The sequence below is a fragment of the Crocuta crocuta genome, unplaced genomic scaffold (assembly GCF_008692635.1).
Source record: "Crocuta crocuta isolate KB4526 unplaced genomic scaffold, BGI_CrCroc_1.0 scaffold179, whole genome shotgun sequence".
Classification (NCBI taxonomy): Eukaryota; Metazoa; Chordata; class Mammalia; order Carnivora; family Hyaenidae; genus Crocuta; species Crocuta crocuta.
In genome coordinates this window covers 13,401,353-13,427,582 of record NW_027551568.1, presented here as the reverse complement: position 1 = coordinate 13,427,582, position 26,230 = coordinate 13,401,353, and the positions used below count along the sequence as shown (strand labels likewise).

The 26,230-nt window shown below is 37.0% G+C and overlaps 1 protein-coding gene across 1 annotated transcript in view; it reads right to left on the bottom strand.

The window, feature by feature from the left end:
* NCAPG (non-SMC condensin I complex subunit G) overlaps nucleotides 1–26,154 on the bottom strand; it is a 44,980-nt gene extending 18,826 nt beyond the window's left edge. Inside the window, exons 1-12 of the mRNA XM_077750420.1 lie at nucleotides 25,942–26,154; nucleotides 24,801–25,004; nucleotides 24,086–24,314; nucleotides 21,226–21,371; nucleotides 20,872–20,956; nucleotides 19,669–19,861; nucleotides 18,802–18,951; nucleotides 9,187–9,327; nucleotides 7,817–7,940; nucleotides 5,935–6,021; nucleotides 5,210–5,389; nucleotides 3,076–3,186 (exon numbers count right to left, since the gene is read on the bottom strand). Coding sequence (XP_077606546.1) covers nucleotides 3,076–3,186; nucleotides 5,210–5,389; nucleotides 5,935–6,021; nucleotides 7,817–7,940; nucleotides 9,187–9,327; nucleotides 18,802–18,951; nucleotides 19,669–19,861; nucleotides 20,872–20,956; nucleotides 21,226–21,371; nucleotides 24,086–24,314; nucleotides 24,801–25,004; nucleotides 25,942–26,052 — 1,761 coding nt within the window. The 5' untranslated portion in view covers nucleotides 26,053–26,154. The remainder of the gene's footprint in view (nucleotides 1–3,075; nucleotides 3,187–5,209; nucleotides 5,390–5,934; nucleotides 6,022–7,816; nucleotides 7,941–9,186; nucleotides 9,328–18,801; nucleotides 18,952–19,668; nucleotides 19,862–20,871; nucleotides 20,957–21,225; nucleotides 21,372–24,085; nucleotides 24,315–24,800; nucleotides 25,005–25,941) is intronic.
* Between the last annotated feature and the right edge of the window lie 76 nt (nucleotides 26,155–26,230).

Sequence of the window (26,230 nt, the reverse complement as noted above, 5' to 3'; positions counted from 1 at the left end):
AATATTAACATTACAACATTTAACCAATATTAAAAAATTGAGGGGGTGCCAGGGTAGCTCAGTTGGTTAAGCGTCCAACTCTTGATTTCAGCTCAGGTCATAATCGCATGGTTTGTGAGTTTGAGCCCTACATCAGGCTCCTTGCTTCCAGTGTGGTGCCTGCTTGGGATTCTCTCTCCCCCTCTCTTTCTGCCCCTCCCTCACTTGCTCTCTCTCTCTCTCAAAATATATAAACCTAAAAAAAAATTCAGATAATCTACATTGTGTTGTTTATACGAAGTCTTCAAAGTCAAATGTATTTTGACACAGCACATTTCAGTTTGGACTAGTTGTTAATATCCACAGGTTTCTTTTTTTTTTTTTAATGTTTATTTTTGAGAGAGCAAGAAAGAGAGTGCATACAAGTGGGCAAGGGGCAGAGAAAGAACAGGACAGAGGTTATGAAGTGGGCTCTGCAATGACAGCAGACACCAGATGCAGGGCTTGAACTCACAACTCTGAGATCATGAACTGAGCTGAGGTTGGACACTTAACCAACTGAACCACCCAGGAGCCCCCAGCCACAGGTTTTTAAAAAAATTTTTTAATGTTTTATTTATTTCTGAGAGAGAGAGAGAGAAAGAGAGAGAGTATGAGCAGGGGAGTATCAGAGAGAGAAGGAGACACAGAATCTGAAACAGGCTCCAAGCTCTGAGCTAGCTGTCAGCACAGAGCCCTACGTGGGACTTGAACCCACAAACCATGAATGAGATCATGACCTGAGCCAAAGTCGGACGCTTAACTGACTGAGCCACCCAGGCACCCCAGCCACAGGTTTTTAATAGCCACATGTAGCAGGCTGCAACCATATTGGAGAGAGGAAATCTAGAACACTCTTCCCTCTCCTTTGCACATAGTTAGTGTCTACTCAAATATCAGATTACACTCACCTTCCCTGAATAGAGCAAATTCCATATTGTAAGTTCACATATGACCATACAGCTCTTCTTCATAGCAATTATGAATGGCAAAACCTTCCACTTGCTTATGATGTCACCTTCACTTGACCAGAAGATCCGTAAGGGCAGTCTATATGTTTTGCATACCATGTACACTCTATCACCGGCATTTAGTATATAGTAGATGTTCAATAAATAGTTGTTCAACTAATAACTTTATGATTTTAATTTTAATTTTTTTTTGAGAGAGAACGCACATGAGCAGGGGAGAGAGAAAGAGAGAATCTTAAGCAGGCTCTGTGCTCAGCAGAGAGCTCAACAAAGGGCTCAATCCCACGACTATGGGATTGTGACCAGAGCCGAAATCAAGAGTCAGACACTCAACTGACTGAACTACCCAGGCACTTCTGATTTTTATTTTAAAAATGGTAATTTCACTAAAATATTATAACTCCTCTATCTAAATACCTTACTCATTTACATCCCTCTAGTTTCCTTCAATCTTTATTTTTAATGTTTATTAAACATTAAAAGAGTATGGGTAAGGGAAGGGCAGAGAACAGAGGGAGACACAGAATCCAAAGCAGGCTCCAGGCTCTGATGTGACAGCCTCAGCTGATGTGGGGCTTGAACTCATGAACCTTGAGATCATGACCCGGGCCAAAGCCAGACACTTAACCAAGTGAGCCACACAGGCGCCCCTTCCTTCAATCTTTAGACATAAATTGTCTTTGTACACTTAAAATCATTAGGACTATTCAACTTTGTGTTTTTTCTTCACTCAAAAGTGTGTATCTTTTCCAACATGTATAGTCTTCATATTTACTACTCCATAGTTTACCATTCTCTTGCAATAGGACCAGACATAAAGTATGCAAGTAGAACTTTAAAGCTACTACTTTATACTTAAGACATTTGCTCCACTAAGAATGAAACTAAATTTTAATGGTTTAGTAAAATCTACTTTTCATCGGAAGCTCTGTGTTGTCATAAACAATAACTGGCATCTTTACTGCATTTAGAAACTCATGACAATTCAGGGAACTAGATTTAAAAATTTTTTTTTAATTTTTAACTTTATTTTTGAGAGAGAGAGAGAGTAAGTTGGGGAGGGGTAGAGGTGGGGGACGGACAGAGGATCCGAAGCGGGCTGTGCTGACAGGGGTGTCTGGATGCAGGGCCGAATCCACAAACCACAAGATCATGACCTGAGGTAAAGTTAGACACTCAACCAAATGAGCTACCCAGGCACCCCAGAGAACTAGAGTTTAGATTACATCCAATGGATGTTTTTCATTAACCTCAAGTAAAATCAATTGAGTAAACTCCTGGAAGAGCCTGGATACATATATTTGCTTTGAATAAGTAACACTGGTAAGAATACTCTAGAGCTGAACTATGTAATACTGTCAAAACTAACTACATGTGGCTACTGAACACTTGGAATGCGACTAGTCCAGACTGAGATGTGCTATTAAGATTTAGTATGAAGAACTGAATGTAAAATATCTTTATAGTTTAATATTGAGCAAATGATGCCATTAAAATATTTGGGTGTACCGGGTTAAATGTATTAAAATTAATTTCACCTATTTCTTTTTAATTTTTAGATGTGGCTACTAGAAAATGTAAAGTTTCATGTGGTTTGCCTTATATTGCTACCAGACAATGTTTTTTTCCTAGAGTCTCACAGTATTTGTGTCCCTATGGTTAATAAAATGGAGAATCCCTATGAAAAACTACTTTAGTAAAAAGTCCTTTAAATATATAGGAAAAAAAACCAATTCCTTTCATAGAGCTCATAATGTATCAGTCTCAGACTTAAATATACCTGATGTGTTTCAGTATTTCCTCTTACTATTCAAAGAATGAAGATATTCTACATCTCCTTCTAGTATAATTTTTCAAACTTGTTAAAGGAGTTAAGTATAACTTATATATGAGGTCTTTTATATATATTATCTTATTTTAATCTTTACAATATGAAGTAGCCACTATATAAATTTTTTTTTACCATTTATATTTATCACATGTTTAAGATGATCATCTTTTTATTCTTTTGAACCCCAAGGAACCTATCACTTAAAAAGTGAGGAAGGAGTGGGCTAAAATAAAGCCTCAAAGGCCACCAACATACCAAAGATTCAATGATGCCATTCATGGTTGCACCTATCCCTGTTGAAGTGGACATCTGCTTCAACAGTTCATAGCACAAAATAAGACACTTCTGTAGTGTTTCAGCATCATTCTAAAATGAAACAAAATATTCTGCATTAGTATCTTCTGCCCATCCCTTAAATGTTACTTTTTTAGGGCTTTGTCTAAGGCATATGGTCTCTATTGGCAATCTTACCCAACCATACAACTCCAATTACCATCCATGAGCTGACCCAGCCATTTCCTAAGTTTTAGAGTCATTTATACAGTTGCTACATTTCCTCTTGTATGTCCCACAGGCTTCTCAAACTCAAAATGTCCAAGAGAGAACTCAGCTATATACGTATCAAGCCTACATTACTATAACAGTCTTCAACTACTGTGCCTGCCTATGCTTTTATCACACTGCAATCTATTTTCTAAGATATAAATCTTATCCTAACACTTAAAACCTTTAGTGGTTCACCATGATCCCTGATCAAGGCAGAAAATTTTAAATATTGCTTATACAATAACTTACAAGACCTAGTCCTTAATTTTTCCCTTACCTCTCTCCCCTCAATTCTCTAGTCAGGTGGACCTGAAGTTTTTAAACACAGCAGGTACTCTAACTTCTAGACCTTCATATATGCCATTCCATGGGCCTACAGGACTCCTTTGAAAACTCATCAAGAAGGACAATAGAGTACATTAAAAGCACAAACCTAAAGCCTGACTTGCCTGGGTTTGAATCCTGCCTCTACCATTTACCATCTGTGTAACTTTGGGCAAGTTACTTTTCCTCTATATAATGAAAATAGCACCAACTCCACAAGGTTATAGTGAGAATACTTGTGAAGTGTTTAAAAGCAGTGACTACCACAGAAAAAGCATCCTTTAACTGTTAGCTTACATTATTATTTTTATTCCAATGTCAAGTGAAAACATTTCCTCCCATGGGGAAGCCAACAAGACTCAACCTGGATTAGATGTCTCTCCATAAAACCTCTATTAACCTCCCTGCCTATACCATTTTATTATGCTATGCTAAAATTGTACTATAATAGATTTATAATCCTTAAATAGGACAAATGAACACAGAAAGTCAAAGCAAACTCAAGTTAAACAGATGATATTAATCATGAGAGACGATGTCTGTTCACAATTTCCCAATTCAGACCTGCACTTTGTATAGTTTTTGTTTACATTTTCATTTTTCACTTTAAATCTGTTCCTCAAATTAAAAACCCATAATGATCCATAGACTTTGTCAAACAAGATGCTAGCTATGAAAATAAAATGTAGGCATATTCAATGGGAAAGTGGGAGTGTTGGAACATGGATGTCTATAGCTAGAGAACTCAAGGATATGGCATAACTTACAAAATGCTCCAATAGTAAACTCTTTCCTATCCAGCATTCTCTTTGAGCACACTCCAATCAGCACTTACAAACTCAAAGTAAAATAATAAAGACATTTACTACAAAAGGCAAAATTCAAAAAGATCTCCTAAATGAAAGTTAATATCAAATATTATAGAACTGATATCATTCTATCTTCTATTAAAATGAAAAGTTTATTAAACACAACTAAGTTAAAAAAAATGACTGCTGAAACTAAACTTCAAATGTTACTAGAAAAAAAGTTTAGTATTTAACATAACAAAACTCTAGCTTTTTTTCAAAACAAAATTGTAGTTAAGCTTCATGTATAATAGTATGGTTACCATAGAAATTCTTTTCCTAGCTCAGAAAGGTCATGAGTCTTGCATGAAGGAGAGACGGATAGATGGATGCAATTCCTTTTACTAAAGCATTCAAACAAAACACACACACACACACACACACAGAAAAAACTAGAAGGTAAATTTCCTTAGCAAGGAGGAAAAGACTATAAACTCCAGATATTAGCATGAAAAGGGGGCAAATAAAATCCTAGTTATATTAATTAAAGCTAATTGAGGCCTTTCAAAGTCTAAAATAAAAACAAAAGGGAAAAATTATTTTCATGTTTATTCATGATACTGCTAAAAAAGCCCTCCAAAGTAAATATACTCCAGCAGTTTGAGTTAAAAAAGAAAATAAAGTGTAGTTGAGATAATAACTGAAATTTAGTATGAAAAAATTATCTATACCTTCTCTATGTGAACTTCTTTGATTTCAAGTTGCTCTGTCTCTTTCAATAGCTTTATTCTGGCATCCTCTAATGCTTTTATTTCTTCTTTTAATTCTGACGCTTGATTAAAATCCTGTAAGTTAATGCAATTTTCCAAAGCTTCTTTTGCCTCAATCAGTTTAACTTTTATTTCAGCCATCTAAGGAAAGATATAAATTGCTTTAACAAAAACTATTAATATAAAAATCTATACCAAACCGAAGAGTATTATTTAAAATCCCAACAACCCAAAAGTTAGGCAGAGTCAGGTATATACAAAAGGTTGTAGTCATCCTGAACCAGAGATGGGCAAATCTTTCAGGCTGCATAATCTGGTTACATTTTAGATACTCTTACAATTCAATAATCAATAATTTGACTCTGTGAGAACAATTCTGAAAAATGCAGCAAGAGGAAATAAAAGACTTGTACAACTATATTACACTCAAGCATTTCTTTAATTAATTTAATTTTTTTAACGTTTATTTATTTTTGAGAGAGAGACAGAGCATGAGCAGGGAAAGGGCAGAGAGGGAGGGAGACACAGGATTCAAAGCAGACTTCAGGCTCTGAGCTGTCAACACAGAGTCCAATGCGGGGCTCAAACCCACAGACTGTGAGATCATGACCTGAGCTGAAGCCGGACGTTTAACCAACTGAGCCATCCACGCGTCCCAGCATTTCTTTAATTTAGAAGAAATTTACCTTGACTTCTTTCTTTCTTGCACTAGCCGGATCATCAACACCAACTGTAACAATGGGCGCCCGAATCTCAGAGATAATTTCTGTAACCTGGTAAATTATAATTCAGAGTACACGATTTAACATATGCTCTATATCATAAAATGACACCAAATTTGCTACACAGAATTCCAAATAGTATCCACGATCTCCTAAAAAATAGAGCAAAACATACAAGTAAAAACAGTACACATTCTACCTTCTGGACAACTTGGGGGGAAAAATGACCAAAAAATATATCTAATTAAAAACTCTAAGATTGTGAGAAGGTAATCAAGCATATAGACATTGAAGATAAATTCTGTCATACAGTACTCAAAAAAATATAGTATCTAATCTTAAGCACCAAAACCTAAAAATTTCTGTCCACAATCCTCAATTCCCTTTTGCATAAATGACAGCGTAACTGTAGACTTTTCCTTTCAGAGCCACTGGCTGATTTAGGAAAAGGCTACATCCCCAATGAAGGTGCTTAGGCAGATGTGGATAACCTAACTGGGAATGCTGTATGTCGTAGAAAGGATTTATGTGTAAGTAAGTATAAGGAGGGGTTAAAAATGACAACTTCTGAATTAACTTGCAACTCAGAGATTGTATGAATTTATGAAAAACACTAATAGAGAGGTCTGTCTTTTTTGACTATCTCAAGAAAATACTTGGCAGGGCGCCTGGGTGGCTCAGTTGGTTAAGCGTCCAACTTCGTCTCAGATCATGATCTCACCGTTTGTGGGTTTGAGCCCCACTTTGTGCTCTGTGCTGACAGCTCAGAGCCTCCCACTCTCTTTGCCCCTTCATAAACATCTAAAAACTTAAAAAAAAATACTTGGCAATATTATAATAGATAACATTTGTTTTTGCATTTACCAAGCACTTCAGGAATACTATTTCATTGAACAAGAAAAGGTAGGTTTTGTTATTCTCATTGTGTACAAGTAATAGTAAATTAAATAACTTGCTCAAAGTCACAAGCCAGAAAGTATCACAAGGGATTTGAACTTAGGTATGAATAACTTGAACTCGCTATCAAAAACCCTAGTGACCGGGGCGCCTGGGTGGCTCAGTTGGTTAAGCATCTGACTTCGGCTCAGGTCATGATCTCACTGTTTGTGGGTTCAAGCCCCGCACTGGGCTCTGAGCTGACAGAGCCTGGAGCTGTTTCAGATTCTGTACCTCCCTCTCTCTGACCCTCCCCTGCTCATGCTGTCTCTCTCTCTCAGAAATAAATAAAAAACATTAAAAAAAAAAAAAAACCCTAGTGACCAAGGTACATGTGTCACCTCTTCCCTAACCTGCTCTATTTCAAATTGATTCAACAAAATGATAGATATGCTAACAAAAGAATGGAGAGAATTTTTTAAAATGTGCACGTGACTCAGTCAGTTGAGCATCTGACTTTGGCTTAGGTCACGATCTCACAGTTCGTGAGTTCAAGCCCAGCATCAGGCTGGCTCCTGCTATCAGTGTGAACCTGTCTGTGATCCTCTGTTCCCCTCTCTCTACTCCTCACCTGCTCACACTCTCTCTCTCAAAAATAAATTTAAGGGGCACCTGGGTGGCTCAGTTTGTGATCTGAAGCCCCACGTCAGGCTCCACACTGACAGTGTGGATGCAGCCTGCTCTCTGCCTCTGCCCCACTCTCTTTCTCAAAATAAACAAACTTTAAAAAATAAAGAAAATGTGTGTGGGAGAAAGGTTTGGTTTTAAGAAGTTTAAAACCTTAACAGATAAGACTAAAACAAAAACAAAGACAAATTGAGCAAAAAATACTGAAAAGAAAACAAGACAATCCTAAATATCACTGACCAAAACCTCTTAATCTTTATCAACAATGAAGAAAATTACTTACAATTTGTGTTCTCTTATTATCATCTATAACAATGCAGAGCAATCTCTCAACAAGAAAAGAAAGAAGGGATATTGGGGTTGTGGGTAGAGTAAGAATCTCCTGTAAAATAGCCAGCAGTCGTTTCCTGCATTTGAAAAGAACTATTTTAATTTAAATTTGACTTTAGAAACACATTTTATCTCTAACATTTCATTTATTCTGAAGACTTAATTGTATTTGTCTCTGTTCTTTTTTATCACTATAGGTACAAAAATATGTGTACCAGGGCACCTGGGTGGCTCAGTCAGTTAGTTAAGCTTCCAGCTTCGGCTCACGTCATGATCTCAGGGTTTGTGAGTTTGAGCCCCACATCGGGCTCTGTGCTGACAGCTCAGAGCCTGGAGCCTGCTTCAGATTCTGTGTCTCCCTCTCTCTCTCTGCCCCTCTCTTGCTCGTGCTCTGTCTCTCTCTCTCTCAAAAATAAATAAACATTAAAAAAATTTTTTTGCTCTGTCTCTCAAAAATAAATAAACATTAAAAAATTTTTTTTAAAAACTGTATACAGACTTTAGGTCAAAAATTCATGTCCTGCAAAAAAATATTTATAATGATCCTACAATCTTTAATAAATCAACATGATGAAATGGCAAAATATCAGAAGTGAATCAAATCTTTAAATATATTACTAGTTGTCTCTGTAATAGAGACTTTTTAAAGCAAAACCTGCAATTTTATGATTTTGAAAAAAATTGAACGAGGAACTTGTACTTTCTGTATATACGAACAAAATGGACATGAACTATACAGGTCCACCTATATGCATATTTTTGCCCATAAATACAGTACAGTACAATTCCATAAACACAATATAGTACTGTATTTTCTCTTCTTTATGATTTTCTTATTTTTTCTTCTAGCTTCCTTTATTGTAAGGATATGGTCTATAATACATACAATATAGAAAATAGATGTTAACCAACTGTTTATGTCAATTTTTATGTTTATGCTGGTTGGTAAGACTTTCAGTCAATAGACTAATCATAGGTTTTTGATGACTCAAAAGTCATACACGGATTTCTGACTCCATGGAGGGACAGGAGATCAGTGCCCTTACCACTTCTCCCTGTTGCTCAACAGTCAATCACATATATGTATATACACATATATGTATGGACATATGCACGCATACATACACATACATGTAAGTACTCATATATACCCACAGAGGAGGAGGGAGGGAAAGGGTTTATTTCCTGTTATATAATATAAGAGGAAAGAAAGAACTCTTGATAGAGGCAGTTTAAATATATTTAATCATATTATAACAGACTATATTTCAATACAGGATATTAGAAGAGCAAATTAGGAGAAAGGTTAATATTTAGACATACCTTCCTCCTTCTTCACTTGTATCCAAAGACTTGATAATTAGAATCAATTGTTGACCTATAAACTCTTTTGACATCAAATTTCCAATATAGGAAAAATCATTTTTCTTTTCATCGTTAACAACTGGAATACACTGAATATAACTAAAACAAGCAGAATAAAATGTAAAATCTGTTAAAAAAACATTAAACAGCTCCCATGAGATCAGAAAGAATTTTCAGTTCATATCAGTCCAAATGTATATGAATGTTTATAACACATTATACTAATTTAACTTCAAGAATAAACTCTATGCTACTGTTACAAACTTTCGCAAACAAACTTATAGGCTTGAATCAAGAAGATTTTGGAAAATATATCCATTAGATTAGAATTTCTTACGGGGAATTTTCGAAAAGCACATATTTATATCTCTCAAATTGATAACATTATTTCAGTCACCAGTATTCTCAGTTATATAGTTCTGGATCCCTTAAACAAAAACACAACTTTTCCATAAAGAACAAGGCTTCTCTCATCATCCCTGACCATCCTTTTGTTTAAAAGAATAGTAATAATAATCAATACGAATTACACAAGTAATCCATGAATACAATAACCTTTTGAAAAATCAGAAAAATATAGATAGCTTCATGAATTTGTACTTTTCCTTGCTTAGGGGCCCTACTAATATCTGTATTGTTCTTATTTTAGTGTAGATAGTCCTAAACAAGCACCATCAACTACCCTTTTATCCTTACCATCACTACCCAAATTAAAGCCTTTTATAACCCTCATCTAGATAATATTCAACAGCCTACCAGAAGGTCTCCCTTCTTCATGTGAACAAAAAAAGCTACTTGAAGGCAGAATTAGGGGTACCTGGGTGGCTCAGTCGGTTGAGCATCGGACTTCCCATCCGACTTCTGGCTCAGGTCATGATCTCACAGTTCAGGAGTTCAAACCTTGCCTTGGGCTCTGTACTTAGGGCTCAGAGCCTGAAGCTTGTTTCGGATTCTGTGTCTCCCTCTCTCTCTCTCTGCCCCTCCCCTGCTCTCGCGCTCTCTCTCAAAAATAAACAAACATTAAAAAATATATATTTTAAGGCAGAATTAAGAATTTAAGCTTAGACAGCTCAGTACCTTTAGGTTGGTAAGTAATATGAAAAACAACACTCCTGATGAAAAATGTCATTTTTAAAATGCCAACCAAAATCAGGGCACCTAGGTAGTTCAGTTGGTTGAACATACAATTCTTGATCGTGGCTCAGGTAATGATCTCATATTTGTAAGATCAAGCCCCTCTATCTGGGTCAAGGGTGGAGCCCGCTTGGGACTTTTCTCTCTCTCTGCCCCTCTTCCACTCATGTACACACATGCACATACTCTCTCTCAAAATAAATAAATAAACTTAAAAATTTTTAAAAATTCGTGCACCTGGGTGGCTCAGTCGGTTAAGCAGCTAACTTCAGCTCAGTTTGTGGATTTGAGCCCACAGTGGGCTCTGTGCTAACAGCTCAGAACCTGGAGCCTGTTTCAGATTAAGTGTCTCCCTCTCTCTCTGTTCCTCCCCCACTCGCACTCGGTCTCTCTCAAAAATAAACATTAAAAAACATTAAAAAATAAATGTCAACAAAAATCAAGTTATAAAAGCTGCATCATTATGTATCTTTACATCTGCATCTTTAAAATGATAAACAAGAGGGGCGCCTGGGTGGCTAAGTTGGTTAAGTGTCCGACTTTTGCTTAGGTCATGATCTCGCGGTTTGTGGGTTCGAGCCCCGCGTCGGGTTCTGTGCGGACTGCCGGCTCAGAGCCTGGAGCCTGCTTCAGAGTGTGTCACTCCCTCTCTCTCTGACCCTCCCCTGCTCACGCTGTCTCTCTCTCTCTCCTAGAAATAAATAAAACATTTAAAAAAATAAAAAAAGGAGGAGCTGCTTTTAAAAAAAATAAAATAAAAAAATGATAAACAAGAGTAAATAAAAGCTCACAAATCTCTGGCCATGATACTGGCACCTTCAATGGCATCAACCATCCTCTGGGTTCTAGTAGAACACTAAAAGAAAGCTACAAAACTGGTAATTATCAAAATCAATAGATCAGTAGAGTTACCAGTTTCTGAACAGCTAAAAAAACCTTCACTCATCTTTGAATCCCTCCCTACTTTTCCCATCCAGCTTTAGCACACTGCATAGCATCAACACTGAGGGGTTTTAAGTTAGCTCAAAGAGTAGTTACTTCATTAATAAGTTACAAATCTTGAACTGCATAAATACAACCTAAAATGGACCCATCAATTTTAATTACCACAAAATCATCTTTTTTAACCATTTTAAAACATATTCATTACAATGAGGAAAAGACTCAAGAAAAGAAAGCTTTTTTTCTTATAGCTTTCTCCAGCAATTTATATAAGGTCTTTTCTAAAAATTGTTTTGGAGTCTCTTTTTCTTCCTCAAATTTGACAAGCCTGATTTAATATCCTTGATTTCTGAGTCGCCTGGGTAGCTCAGTTGGTTAATTGTCCAATTTGAGCTCAGGTCATGAGCTCGCGGTTTGTGAGTTTGAGCCCTGCTTCACATTCTGTGTCTCCCTTTCTCTCTGCTCTTCACCCGCTCATGCTCTTCTCTCAAAAGTGAACAGTAAAAAAAATCCATGATTTCTTTCTTTATGTAAATACATCAATTAACAGGAAATTGTTTCATATCAGAATTCTGAATCAGTAACTCTTCCTGCTAAAAAATGTCTGAAAATAAATTTCTGAGATTATCAGGAAGAAATTTTTCCATTTAATTTTGTTTCTGTGCCTGAATAAACTAATCCTATCTAGTGATGTTCCTCCAAAAAGAAAACCATTCTATTTTCTAAAGTATTCTTTCAATAGTAATCAAACTACCATTTTCAAAGTTTTCTTCTTTACAAGTGAAAAAACACAAGCTGATTAAAGTTACCTATTTCAAAATTCACAGGTTAAGTGACAAAGGAAATATAAGAATCCCTGACTTCATAGAGCCAAAAGAACCAAGCTTCTTACCTGTATTTCAGTAAGAATTAGTCTGTGAAGCAGTCCTTGAGAGCCTCTTCCTGTTATTTAAATATTTATTTCCTAATATTTTATTTTCTATAAGCATGTATACTATATCAATTCATATTAATCATTGCATCAAATTCCTTAATTTTGGAAACACTGCAACATGGCCCAAACAGCTTTATAATGAATACTCTAATATTACACCTTGAAACATCTACTATTGAAACAGTAGATGCACACAGATTTTTTTTTTATGATATTACTATGAACTGAGACTGTAAGTATCCATATTGGCTCACATTTAAGATATTTATCCTGGATTAAATAATTTGCATACAAATTAAAACGCATTTATAGTTTTGCCTCCTGACTTATATTGAATCATGATAAGCAAAAGCAGAATACTATATTCCATACAAAGAGAATTCAGGCTTGTAATTCCTATTACATGGAAAAAGCTTTTCAAAAAATGCATGAAAAAACATAAAGTTATTAAAAACTCTACACACCAAAATCTATCAAAATATAGAACCTTTGGTCCAGCAATTTCATTTCTGGGAATCAACCCACAAAATCCCAAATGTACATAACAATCTATGGTTTAACACTTTACCAATGAAAACTGGAATCGTGTTAAATGTCCATTAACAGAGAAGTAAATAAAATATTGTCTTCATACTATAAAATAGCATGTTGTTAAGAGTGTGATAAATTTATATATGCCAACATATAATGATATCAGATATAAATAGTTGGGGAAAAAAATGTATGTATAGTGTGATATTTTTAAAAAAATTATAGGGGCGCCTGGGTGGCTCAGTCGGTTGACCATCCGACATCAGCTCAGGTCATGATCTCATGGTTAGTGGGTTCAAGCCCCGCACTGGGCTCTGTACTGACAGCTAGCTCAGAGCCTAGAGACTGCTCCAGATTCTGTATCTCCCTCTCTCTCTCACCCTCCCCTGCTCACGCTGTCTCTCTCTCTCAGAATAAAACATTTTTAAAAATTATGTATTTTAATATATGTGCTTATAAATGTAAAGAAGAGGTTTGAAAGTATATACCCCAAATTGTTAACTCTAAGATAAATGGAATTGAGGAATTAGAGGATGACAGAAAATTTCCAGGGGCACCTGGGTGGCTCAGGCAGTTAAGTGACCAACTCTTTAGATTTCTGCTATGGTCATGATCTCATGGTTGTGAGAGCGAGCCCTATGATAGATAAGTTATGCACTGACCATGGAACCTGCCTGGGAGTCTCTCTCCCTCTGTCCATCCTACGCACGCTCTTGCTCTCTCAAAATAAACATTTAGAAGTAGAAAACTTTCCGTATTTTTCTTCTACATGTTTCTATATTTGAATTTTGACAAATTTGTTTTAATAGTGTGATTTTAAAGTAAAATTAAAAATCAGAATTAAAATAAAGAAAAAGACGTATTTCGAAAAAAAGTTTTTTAAAAGTTTATTTATTTTTGAGAGAAGGAGAGAGACTGTGAGCGGGGGATGGCAAAAGAGAGGAAGACACAGAATCTGAAGCAGGCTTCAGGCTCTGAGCTGTCAGCACAGAGCCCGCTGCAACAAAGGGCTTGAACTCACAAACCGTGAGATCATGACCTGAGCTAAAGTCGGACACTTAACAATGAGTCACACAGGTACCCCTGAAAAAAAAATTTAAAAAAAAAAAAAAAAAGCCAAATAGCGACAATCTGAATACTAAAACTGGCCACAAAGGTTCACATTGTCAGTCAGAAAACTATGGCCCATGCACCATAGCCCATAGACTTCCACAGCACATAAGCTAAGAGTTTTACATTTTTAAGTGAAAGCTTATCTGTATATGGATGTATACACAGCCATTTGAAAATAAATGCATATGGAAGAGGGAGGCAAGATGGTGGAGAAGTAGGGAACTCCATGCATTTCGCTTCCACCCATCTCTCAAACAGAGAAAGCCTGAAGTCATAGAACACTGAGCCACAGGAGTTTGGGAAGAGAAAGAGACAGAGCACACTGGGAAGGCAACCTCATAAGTGCATGAGTGCGAACTGGGGAAGATAAAAGCGGCAGAGACCTGAGACACAGAGGGAGGGGAGGGAGCCCGGCTCGCAGGCAGCCACGGTGAGCAGAAGGGAAAAGAAAGAGCACCTGAAACTGCTGATAGAACTGTCCCTGGAGAAGAGAAAAATCTTGGCTTGGAAGGAGTGTTTTTAGTTCTAGCTGGGGTGCTAACTTTGAACTAGGTGCCCCCGGTCCCAGAGGGCGCCAGGAATAATTGCTCTGCTGCGCTCCTGGCACCAGGCTAGACCCTCGGCAGTGCCAAGGGGGCAGATCCCAGGCTGTGCCGCCACTTGACCCCGGAGGCTCTGAGGCTGCGCCACATCCCCCCCACCTCGACCCCTGGCAGCAGGGAAGTATCGACTTGTGGGAATGTGTTTAAGGCGGTATCAATAAAGCATGTGGACTGGGACCTGGAAACGAGGCAGGGCGTGGGGCATAGAACAGCCCATCTTGTCTACGCCCGCAGCACAGGGAGATCAGAACCAAAGGAGTGATTTGCAACGCTGAGTTTCAGAAAAGACTGGGGCAACCCCATTTTTCTCCCTAACCACCAGGCAGGGCCTCAGGGAGATACCAGAGACACCACCACAAGCATGAATCCCACAAAGGACACAATGACTCTAAACCCCCTATTTTTCAATAATAACACAATGTAAATGGGCTGAATGCTCCAATCAAAAGACATGGGGTAGCAGAATGGATAAAAAAAACAAAATCCATCTATTTGCTGTCTACAAGAGACTCATTTTAGATCTGAGGACACCTTCAAATTGATAGTAAGGGGAGGGAGAAATATCTATCATACTACTGGACATCAAAAGAAAGCTGGAGTAGTCATATTTATATCAGACAAACTGGACTTTAAAGTAAAGACAGTAACAAGGGATGAAGAAGGGCATCATATAATTACAGGGTCTATCCATAAGGAAGACCTAACAATTATAAATGTCTATGCACCAACATGGAAGCACCCAAATACGTAAAATAATTAATCATAGACAGAAACAATCTAATGGGTAGGAATGTGCTAATAGCAGGGAACTTTAATACTCCACTTATAGCAATGGATAGATCTACCTGACAGAAAATCACTAAAAAAACAATGGACTTGAATGACACATTGGACGAGACAGATGTGACAGATATATTTAGAACTCTACATCCTGAGGCCATGGAATTCACTTTCTTCTCAAGTGCGCATGGCACGTTGTCCAAGATGGATCACATACTGGGACATAAAGTAGCCCTCAATAAATATAAAAGAGTCAAGACCATACCATGCACACTTTCAGATCATGATGCTATGAAACTTGAAATCAACTACAGGAAGAAGTCTAGAAAACCTCCAAAAACAAGGAGGTTAAAGAATACCCTACTAAAGAACGAATGGGCCAATCAGGCAATTAGAGAAGAAATTAAAAAACATATGGAAACAAATGAAAATGAAAATACAATAATTCAAATTCTACGGGATGAGGCAAAGGTAATCCTAGGAGGAAAGTACATTGCACTCCAGGCCTATTTCAAGAAATTAGAAACAGCGCAAGTACAAAATCTAACAGCTCACCTAAAGGAACTAGAGGCAGAGCAACAAGAGCACCCTAAGCCTAGTAGAAGAAGAGAAATAATAAAAATCAGGGCAGAAATAAACAATACAGAAACAAAAAAAAAAACAGTTGAACAGGTCAACGAAACCAAGAGTTGGTTTTTTGAAAAAATAAAATTGACAAACCTCTAGCCAGGCTTCTCTAAAAGAAAAGAGAGAGCACCCAAATAGATAAAATCATGAATGAAAATGGACTCATTACAAGTAACCCCTCAGAAATACAAGCAATTATCAGGAAATACTATGAAAAATTATGTGCCAACTAACTAGACAAACTTAGAAGAAATGAACAAATTCCTAAACACACACTCATATGGGAAGAGAAAAAATCTGAACAGACCCATAACTAGTGAGGAAATTGAATCAGTTATCAAAAATCTCCCAACAAGTAAGACCCCTCAACCAGATGGCTTCCCCAGGGAATTCTACCAGACATTTAAATCAGTGTTAATACCCATTCTTTTCAAGCTATTCCAAAAAACAGAAATGGAAGGAAAACTTCCAGACTCATTCTACGAAGCTACCATCGCTTTGATTCCCAACCAGACAGAGACCCAGCAAAAAAACAGAACTACAGGCTAATATCCTTGATGAATACAGATGCAAAAATTCTCAACAAGATACTTGCAAATCGAATTCAACAACACATAAAAAGAAATTATCCACTATAATCAAGTGGGATTCATTCCTGGGTTACAGGGCTGATTCAGTATTCGCAAATCAATCAATGTGATGCATCACATTAACAGAAAAGATAGATGCAGAAAAAGCATCTGACAAGACACAGCATCCCTTCTTAATAAAGACCCTCAAGAAAGTTGGGATAGAAGGAACTTACTTAAACACCATAAAAGCCATCTATGAGAAGCCCTCAGCTAACATCATCTTCAACGGGGAAAAACTGAGAACTTTCCCCAAGATCAGGAACACGACAGAGATGTCCACTCTCACCACTGTTGTTTAACATAGTGTTGGAAGTCCTAGCATCAGCAATCAGACAACAAAAGGAAATAAAAGGCATCAGAACTGGCAAAGAAGAAATCAAACCTTCCCTTTTCGCAGACGACATGATACTCGACATAGAAAACCCGACAGACTCCACCAGAAGCCTACTAGAACTGATCCAAGAATTCAGCCAAGTTGCAGGGTACAAAATCAACATAAAGAAATCAGTTGCATTTTTATACACCAACAATGAAGCAACAGAAAAAGAAATCAAGAAATTGATNAAGGACCTGAATGTGAGACAGGAAACCATCAAAACCCTAGAGGAGAAAGCAGCAAAAAACTTCCTTGACTTCAACCACAGCAATTTCTTACTTGACACATCCCCAAAGGCAAGGGAATCAAGAGCAAAAATGAACTCCTGAGACCTCATCAAGATAAAAAGCTTCTGCACCAAAGGAAATAATCAATAAAACTAATACGGCAACTGATGGAATGGGAAAAGACAGTTGCAATGACATATCAGATAAAGGGCTAGTATCCAAAATCTATAAGGACCTCACCAAACTCCACACCCAAAAAACAAATAATCCAGTGAAGAAATGGGCAGGATACATGAACAGACACTTCTCCAAAGAGGACATCCAGATGGCCAAAAGACGCATGAAACGATGCTCAGCGTCCCTCATCATCAGGGAAATACAAATCAAAACCACACTGAGATACCACCTCATACCAGTCAGAGTGGCTAAAATGAATAAATCAGGAGACTATAGATGCTTTTGAGGATGTGGAGAAACAGGCATCCTCCTACATTGTTGGTGGGAATGTAAAATTGTGCAGCCCCTCTGGAAAACAGTATGGAGGCTTCTCAAAAAATTAACAATAGAACTCCCCTATGACCCAGCAGTAGCACTGCTAGGAATTTACCCAAGGGATACAGGAGGGCTGATGCATAGGGGCACATGTACTCCAATGTTCAGAGCAGCACTCTCAACAATAGCCAAAACATGGAAAGAACCTAAGTGTCCATCAACTGATGAATGGATCAAGAAGATGTGGTTTATCTATACCATGGAATACTACATGGCAATGAGAAACAATGAAATCTGGCCATGTGTAGCAACACAGATGGAACTAGAGGGTGTTATGCTGAGCGAAATAAGTCAGGCAGAGAAGGACAGATACCATATGTTCGCACGTATAGGTGGATTAGGAGGAAGCCAGTGGACTACGACGCGTGAGAAGGGGAAAAATAGTTGGGGAGAGGGAGGGAGGCAAACCATGAGACTGCTGAATGCTGAAAACAAATTGAGGGCTGATGAGGGCGGGGGAGAGGGGAAGGGGGTGATGAGCACGGAGGAGGGCACTTGTTGGGATGAGTACTGGGTGCTATATGGTAACCAACTTGACAAACTATTTAAGAAAAAAATTAAAAAAAAAAATAAAGTAACTGCAAATAGAAAAAAAATAAAATCAAATAATAATATCACAAAAAAAGAAAATAAATGCATATGGAAATTTTATGAATTTCAGTGTCCATAAACGTTGATAAAAGTTTTATCAGAAAACAGTTACAATCATACATCACATATTCTTTTGCTGCTTTTGTATCATCACAGCGTAGTTTTTATTATGACACAGCATAGCCTACAAGCCCTAAACATTTACCATCTGACCCTTAGAAAGGGTTTGCCAACCAATTTCAAAGAGTAACACACCATCATTATCAACTTTATTTACAAATATTGATATTCACAACCTAACAACTTTAAGGAAATATCCTTAAACGTGCTGACTTGTTGCTCTTTCATTATACTGTCCAGTACAGAATATTCTTCAGAAAGACTCAATGTACATTCCTATTTATCCTTGCCTATCCAAAAAAAAAATGTTTTCTAACTGATTCCCAACCAAGCATGACTCTGAGGGAGGGGATGAGAGGTGACACATACAGCACCAAAAGTACATTACAAAAATAAGGAAAAAAAATTTTACCTTAGTAAATACTCTGCATATACTACAGGCTCCGGCAAAATCTGCTCCAAAACTTCTTCACCTTCATCTCCTTTCGATTTCACATATTCACAAAGGACACGCCAATACAAAGCATTTTCAGGAGTTAATGTTTCCACTGGAATCAGTTTCCTTCATTTAAAAGGCAGAGAATAAGACAAAACATAAGCTTAATATCCAGGTAAAAGTCTGAACTGAGTAAGGGCATCTGGGTGGCTCAGTCAGTTAAACATCCATCTCTTGATTTTGACTCAGGTCATGATCTCACACTTTATGAGATCAAGTCCCAAGTTGGGCTCTGCATTGACAGCAAGGAGCCTGCTTCGGACTCTCTCTCTCCCTTTCTCTCTGCCCATCCCACATTCATACAGGCTCATGTGCACTCTCTCTGTGTCTCTCTCTCAAAATAAAGTTAAAAAATTTTTTTGAACTGAGTATAAAAAAATGGGAAAAGCAGACTTGGTTTATAACCAGCACCCTTTTAATTACAAAGTCATTAACTTATCCACAATACACAAATAAAAACATTGAAAGCAAAAGAAAAAAAAAATCAAACATACAATAGGGATGCATGTTGTTGGATTTTCCATGGTAAGCTAATGCAAAAAACAAAATAACAATGAGAAAAAAAATGCAGCTAAAGTTGTCTATGCAGATAAAGTGGTTAAGTTCTTATGCAAGAAGGAAAAAAGAAAAAGACATATACCACAGTAAAGAAAACGTAAGTGGAGTAGATAAAAGGTGTTGATACACCTGAAGGTGTTGATACAATCTGAAGTAATCAGAAAAGGGGACTAATTTTAATTGCATAGGTTCATCATTATCACATTTCAAATAATGAATATATACCTGCCATCATTATTTTTACAGATTTCTGCCAGCTCATTAAGAGGAGTCACTGAAAATAAGGCATTCAGAACAGAGACTGCCACTTCAGAAGAATTTTCCACATCTAACCGATGAAGCAACTCTAATATATTTCCTTCAGTGAAACGTAACCAGCCTTGGAGAAGATGCTTCTGCATTGCTTGTTTTACAGCATCTGTTAAAGTCATTTGAAATATAAGTGAACAGAGGCTCCCTCTAGCTTCCATTTCCTATATTTTGTCTGTATTAATTGCCTTTTATCATCAGATCAGTGTTGACATAAAATTAGTATTAACAGTAAAAATGGGAAGAGACTAAGAGGAAGAACAAAGAAAATTACTAATGAAAAAAATAAAAGTACAATAATATTGCAAAAGTCACTACGCTGTCCACTTCCAAATAATAATGGGAAGGTTCAAACCAAATACTCAACCACCATCAGAGCCTACAAAAATAATTGCATTCCTTCTCCCCTGGGATCACTGGGCTTCAAGTGTTGGTCCTGACAGCTATTATTTCACCCGTTGCCTGACTTCATCTATTACATGGTTGCTACTTGCAATAGTGAATCACACAAGCATATATCACTGAACAAAATTTATTCTTAGTTTTCAAGTCATCCTCTTAGTCATTAGTCCTCTGACAATGTTTTGAAACTCAAGTTTTCTTGCTAGACCAAAATTAAGCCATCTGAGCCTTCTCAAGGGAGCTGGAAATTTAAAATATATCACTCCTCATCATTCCCACAAGCAGATTCTCCAGTTTTAACAAAGAGAAAAGAATTTTTAAAAGGTAGGAAAATTATACTAGTCTGATCATTCCTAAATTCTGTTTCTGCGGCACAGGATGCATTCCTATCAAGATATACACAAAGCGGATAGATGGCACATTTCTAGAAGAGAGAGAGTTCAAAAAGATATCCTGCCCTACATCTCATATAAATTAGCTATGCAACCTTAAGATATAGTTTCTTTATCTGTAAAACACAGGAAAATTAAACTCTACTCCTTTAATTACTGGAATCTTTAACCCTATGAAATGTTTTCTACATACCATGCTAAATTTTTACAGACTGAGGTAATGATAGGCTTACTTCACATAATTAAGGACACATGTTTTCTAAATCTTTTAAGTCTACTAAGCCAAAATTTACTAAAGTTTTGTATTTAAAGAAGTCAATCTTACCTGATCTGTCATTAAGACCTTGTTGAAGGAGCATCACTCTCTGAGCAATAGACATAGCTCTCATATGAACCTTTTCAGCTAAAACCTTAAAAAGATAGTAATAATAATAAGGTGGTCATTAAACGTAACATAGTTTATATATTTCATAACCAGTAATATCTCCATCATCTAAGAAAATAACCCATAATTTCTAAAACAAATAAATATCTGGAACACATTTAATATAATAAGATTTTACCTATAATACCTATACTTTCCATCCATTAAAATCTCATTGAAGAAACCATTACATGCCAAATTATTTTTCAAAAGTATTTTAAAAATATACATATAGAAGTTATTAGACTGACTTACTTGATAAGCCAGCTTTCTGACAGCCTCCTTCACATCCTTGGTGCGCCCTACAATTTTTGGCAAAGTCTTTGCTGATGGTGCAATACAGGATAACACTGCCCGCCTAACTTCTGGATTTGAATCATTTTCAATCAAAGTAGTATATGCTAAAAATAAAGCAATACATTTTAGTACACTAAAATAAATATTAGTGTACACTAAATTTTTTAGTACACTAAAATAAATAAATATGTAAAGAAATATTCATTTAGCCACAGTCATAAGATAACCGATATTTTGATATTTAACGATATCCTTAAAACAATATTCATTTTTTAGTCTTACACATTTAATTTTACCTGAAGATTTTTCTTCTGCCAACTTCCCCTAAAAAACCAGAAGAGGAGCACCTAGGTGGCTCAATCGATTGAACATCTGACTCTTGATTTTGGCTCAGGTCATGATCTCACAGTTGGTAAGTTTGAGCCCCACACTGCACTGGCAGGCCAGAGCCTGCTTGGGATTCTCTCTCCCTCTTTCTCTGCGCCTCTCTCTCTTTCAAAATAAACTTTTAAAAAGAATTGAATAAGAAATTTGTCAAAGGACTAGGCACAAAGGCTAAAATTGAAAACAAAGAGCCCTAAAGATCATGCAAAAATTTATCATTAAGATTATGTCTTTGCAACTCTTCAAGATTAGTTTATTTTAAACTAATAAGACTTTTTAAAGGGCTCATTATTTTGATTTTTAAGGAATCCTAAAGAAGTTACTTCTGATTTTACTCACTGAAACAAAATCCATTTCCTGTATTTAAATATTCATTCACCTCTACTTCTCAAATTTTCCCCATCTTTATAATTAAATACATATTGACTACCAAACATATTTTATACAATATTATGTGTACCATTTTACATCAAAAAATATTAACTATCATTAGTTATCAAAACTGATTATAAAGCTAGTAAGAGGGACAAAAAGTGAAAAAGTGCCCAAAATGTGGCCAGACATATATAGAAAATTGGAATATGACTACCTTTATGAGCCCAGAAGTAGAGAAAAATTTGTTAAATGAAAGACAGAAAATGGAAATCAAAAGGAAAAAAGTGCAAATCATAATAAAGGCAGAGATTGAGTAAATTGACATTAGGAGTTTCTGTCGAACAAGACATCCCAACGAGAGTGAAACAAAGAGCCATCTAAAGTTGAAAGAGATCTACAATTCATATAAACCAAAAATTTCTTTCCAAAATATACAACAAATTCCAGTAAATAAGTCAGACCAAGAGAAAAATGAGAACACATTATGAGACATTATATAGAAGAAATGTAACTGTTAAATAATGAAAAGATACATAAAAAGGATATATATTATACACACAACTAGATTAACAAAAATTTTTAAATCCGACAGTATCAAACACTGGAGATAACATGGATCAACGAATGCTTTTATTCACTGTTACTGGGAATATTAGTTGATAAACTATTTTGCAGAACACTTGCACCTTATGTGATAAAGTTGAATGCATACATATCCCAACAACTTCACTCTAGGTATATACCCTAGAAACTCTTTAACCTGTGCACCAGAAGCCAGGTATAAGGAAGTTCATAGCAACAACATCATTTTTTCAGAGCAAAATAACTGGAAACTAGGTCTATCAATATTAGAAATAATAAACTGTGTCACATTCATACAACAGAACACTATAAGACAGTAAATAAGGGGAACCTGGGTGGCTCAGTCAGTTAAACGACTGACTTTGGATCATGATCTCATGGTTCAGTTTTCAGTTTGTTAGTTTGAGCCCCACACAGGGCTGTCTGCTGTCAGCACAGAGCCTACTTGGGATCTTTCTGTCCCATTGTCTCTCTCTCTCTTTCTCTGTCCCATTGTCTCTCTCTCTCTTTCTCTCTCTCTTTCTGTTCCTCCCCCATTTCTGCCATCTCTCTCAAATAACAAACATTTTTAAAAATATAAAACAGTAAATAAATATATCAACATGGATGAATGTTACAATTAGAAGTAATGTTGAAAGCAGAATATGATTCATACCGCATACAAAATGATAGGCAAAACTTTTTAGAGATACACACAGATGGCTGCTTAAACACAAAGACAAAATAATAATTAACAAAAAATTCAGGATAATCATGAACTCTGAGAGAGTGATAAAATCGGAGTGGGATATAAGACCGGCTTCAAAGGAACTGATGATGCTCTATACTTTGTTTAATGTTTATTTTTTGAGAGAGAGAGAAAGACAGACAGACAGAATCTGAAGCAGGCTCCAGGCTCTATACTGAGCTGTCAGTACAGAGCCCAACACAGGATTCGAACTCATGAACCGTGAGATCATGACCTGAGCCAAAGTTAGATGCTCAACTAACTGAGCCACCCAGGTCCCTCGATGTTCTGTTTTTTTAAGCTGGGTGGTGGCTACTTGGGTATTTTTAAAAATCATATATTTTTATATATATATATACATATTATATATATATACACATATATATATACACACATATATATACATATTATATATATACATATATACACACACATATATACATATTATATATATACATATTATATATACACACATATATACATATTATATATACACATTATATATATACACATATTATATATACATATTACATATACACATATTATATATATACATATTACATATATACATATTATATATATACACATATTATATATATATATATATACATGTATAAAACTATACTCTTCCATAGGAAGAGAAAGCCAGAGAGAGAAAATATTAAAAAAACACACACAAAAATAACCCTCTCTAATGAGAATTTAACAAAGTCAAGGAAACTGAAACAGAATTTAGGAAGCTACACATACCTTTAACCACTGGACATTCATCATCTTTGGGATCCTGAAGTCGTGAAAGAGCCAGAACTGCCTGTATCCTTACATTTGGAATCTTATCTTTCAATCTAATAAGCATGGCTTCATTAATTTTATCAAACAAATCATCATCAATCTGGGCATTTTCTGGCATACTTCCCAACAGCTTGTTTATGAGCTGGCACGCTCTAAATCTAACTGCATTGCTGTTTGCTTCATGAGACTGAAACGGGAACAAATCAAAATTTATTTACAGTCACACGCCACTTGAATCCTATAGGTTTAGAGTGCAAAAAGTTACCAAATTCACTACCTGCAGAGCAACAAGATTACCTTGATCCATATGCATACTAAACATACATTATATCAAGTCCCACAATACACATGGCTCAAAGTAAGTATAAGCTGAACTACAAGGGCATACTTCCCTTGTAGGAATTCTTACTTTACTTGTAAAATAGTGAATTCATTTAAAACAAATGAGGTGAGAACCGGCTAACAGAGGTCATTAAAAATTTAACGCTGGAATTACTACAAGTCCACTTCTTAATGCTAGTGACAGTTCTCATATTTCATACAAAAGGCAGACTCATTCACAGACATTTTCTCAGTTACAAAATATTTCATTCTCTAAAACATACAAACTTCCATGGCCGTTTTAACATAGTAAATCTTTCTACATACTTCCCCAAAGTTCTAGTTTTCACACCTTTAAAAGAAAGGTAAATAAATAATTTAGAATGCCACCATCTTCCTCTTCCTCGTCATCTTCCGGATCAGATTGGTGAAATGAAGTAACAAACTTTGCTGCGAACTCCATCACTCTCTCCACGGCAGGCTCACGTTTATAGACCACCATGGCGTACTTAAGGTAGTGAACAAACTCCTCATGAAAAACGGTCTTATCATCCATCTGAAAGACAAAAAGAAACCGTTCACAAACCGCATTGATAGAATCCCTCTTTCCCAACAGTAAGCTAAGACTGTTGAAAGCACTACTCACAATTACGCTAAAATCATTATTTGGTAAACTCTCAGGTGAGTTTCCAAACTATGGAAGGGAAAAAATACGCAAATTTCTCTCCAGAGCAATTTACTTCTCCAAGGAAGAAAACAAACGTGAATTTTGACCGTGAAAGGATTCCTTTGTTTTTTTTTTTTTTAAATACCCTTGAATCCTCAATATGCCTTGGTGCCAGTTTAGTACAAACAAAAAAACCCCGCTTCCTCCTGAAACAACCCAAAATCAACAGTGGCTTTCCTATTTTACCACATTTAGCCTTCCTTTTCCACAGCAATTTACTTTTGATATAACTTTCACAACCTTTCATATTCTCAAGCCCGATTATATTGACTTTAATTTTTCTTGGATCTCAAGATCATTTCTTTTCCCAAAATTCACGGTCCAACTCTTCTCAGGGCACCACTCAAAACAGTATTTACATAAATAAGAAGAGCCAGGTCCTAATGATGAATTTGTTATTTGGTGATTCAATTCGATTCAACTGTAATTAATCTGACCGACGACCTGCCTTCCCGATGTGGACGGTGACCTGAGGGACAGCCACCGCCGAGCCACGTTCAGGATCCACCCAGCGGCCCAACAGCGCGCGGGGTCGCCTCGGTGCTCGCAAACGCTGTTCTCCGAATTCACAACCAACTAGCGGTCCGCGCCGGAGGCCGCAGGGGCGAGGAGCTGCCCGGGCGACCTCGGGCAGGTCCCCAGACCTTTCCGACCTGGGTGGGGAAGGTTAAGAAGTTTGGAATCCGGAGGGTCACAGGAGACCCCTGTGGGAGGCTGGTCCCGGGAGCGCAGGGGGGACTCCGGGCGAGGCTGGGGCCGCGCTTACCTTGCTGTAGGTGCGGCTCAGCGCCACCACCAGCTTCGCCTGGTTCTGGTGCGGCTGCTGCGCCAGCTGAAAGGCCTCCTTAACTGCCAGCAGCTTCTTCTCCGCCCCCATGGCGCCAGAACTTAGCCGGGACCACCCTCGTCCGCGCTGGGAGTACAACTAGCCCCACAGGCCGGAGGACCAGATTCCAAAACCGCCTTAGAGCTCGGGTCAGCCGCCCGCTGAGCGCCCAGGGCGGAGTTACCGCCAGAGCGTTCAAATAACTCCCGCGGGAGAAGCAAATACCGCG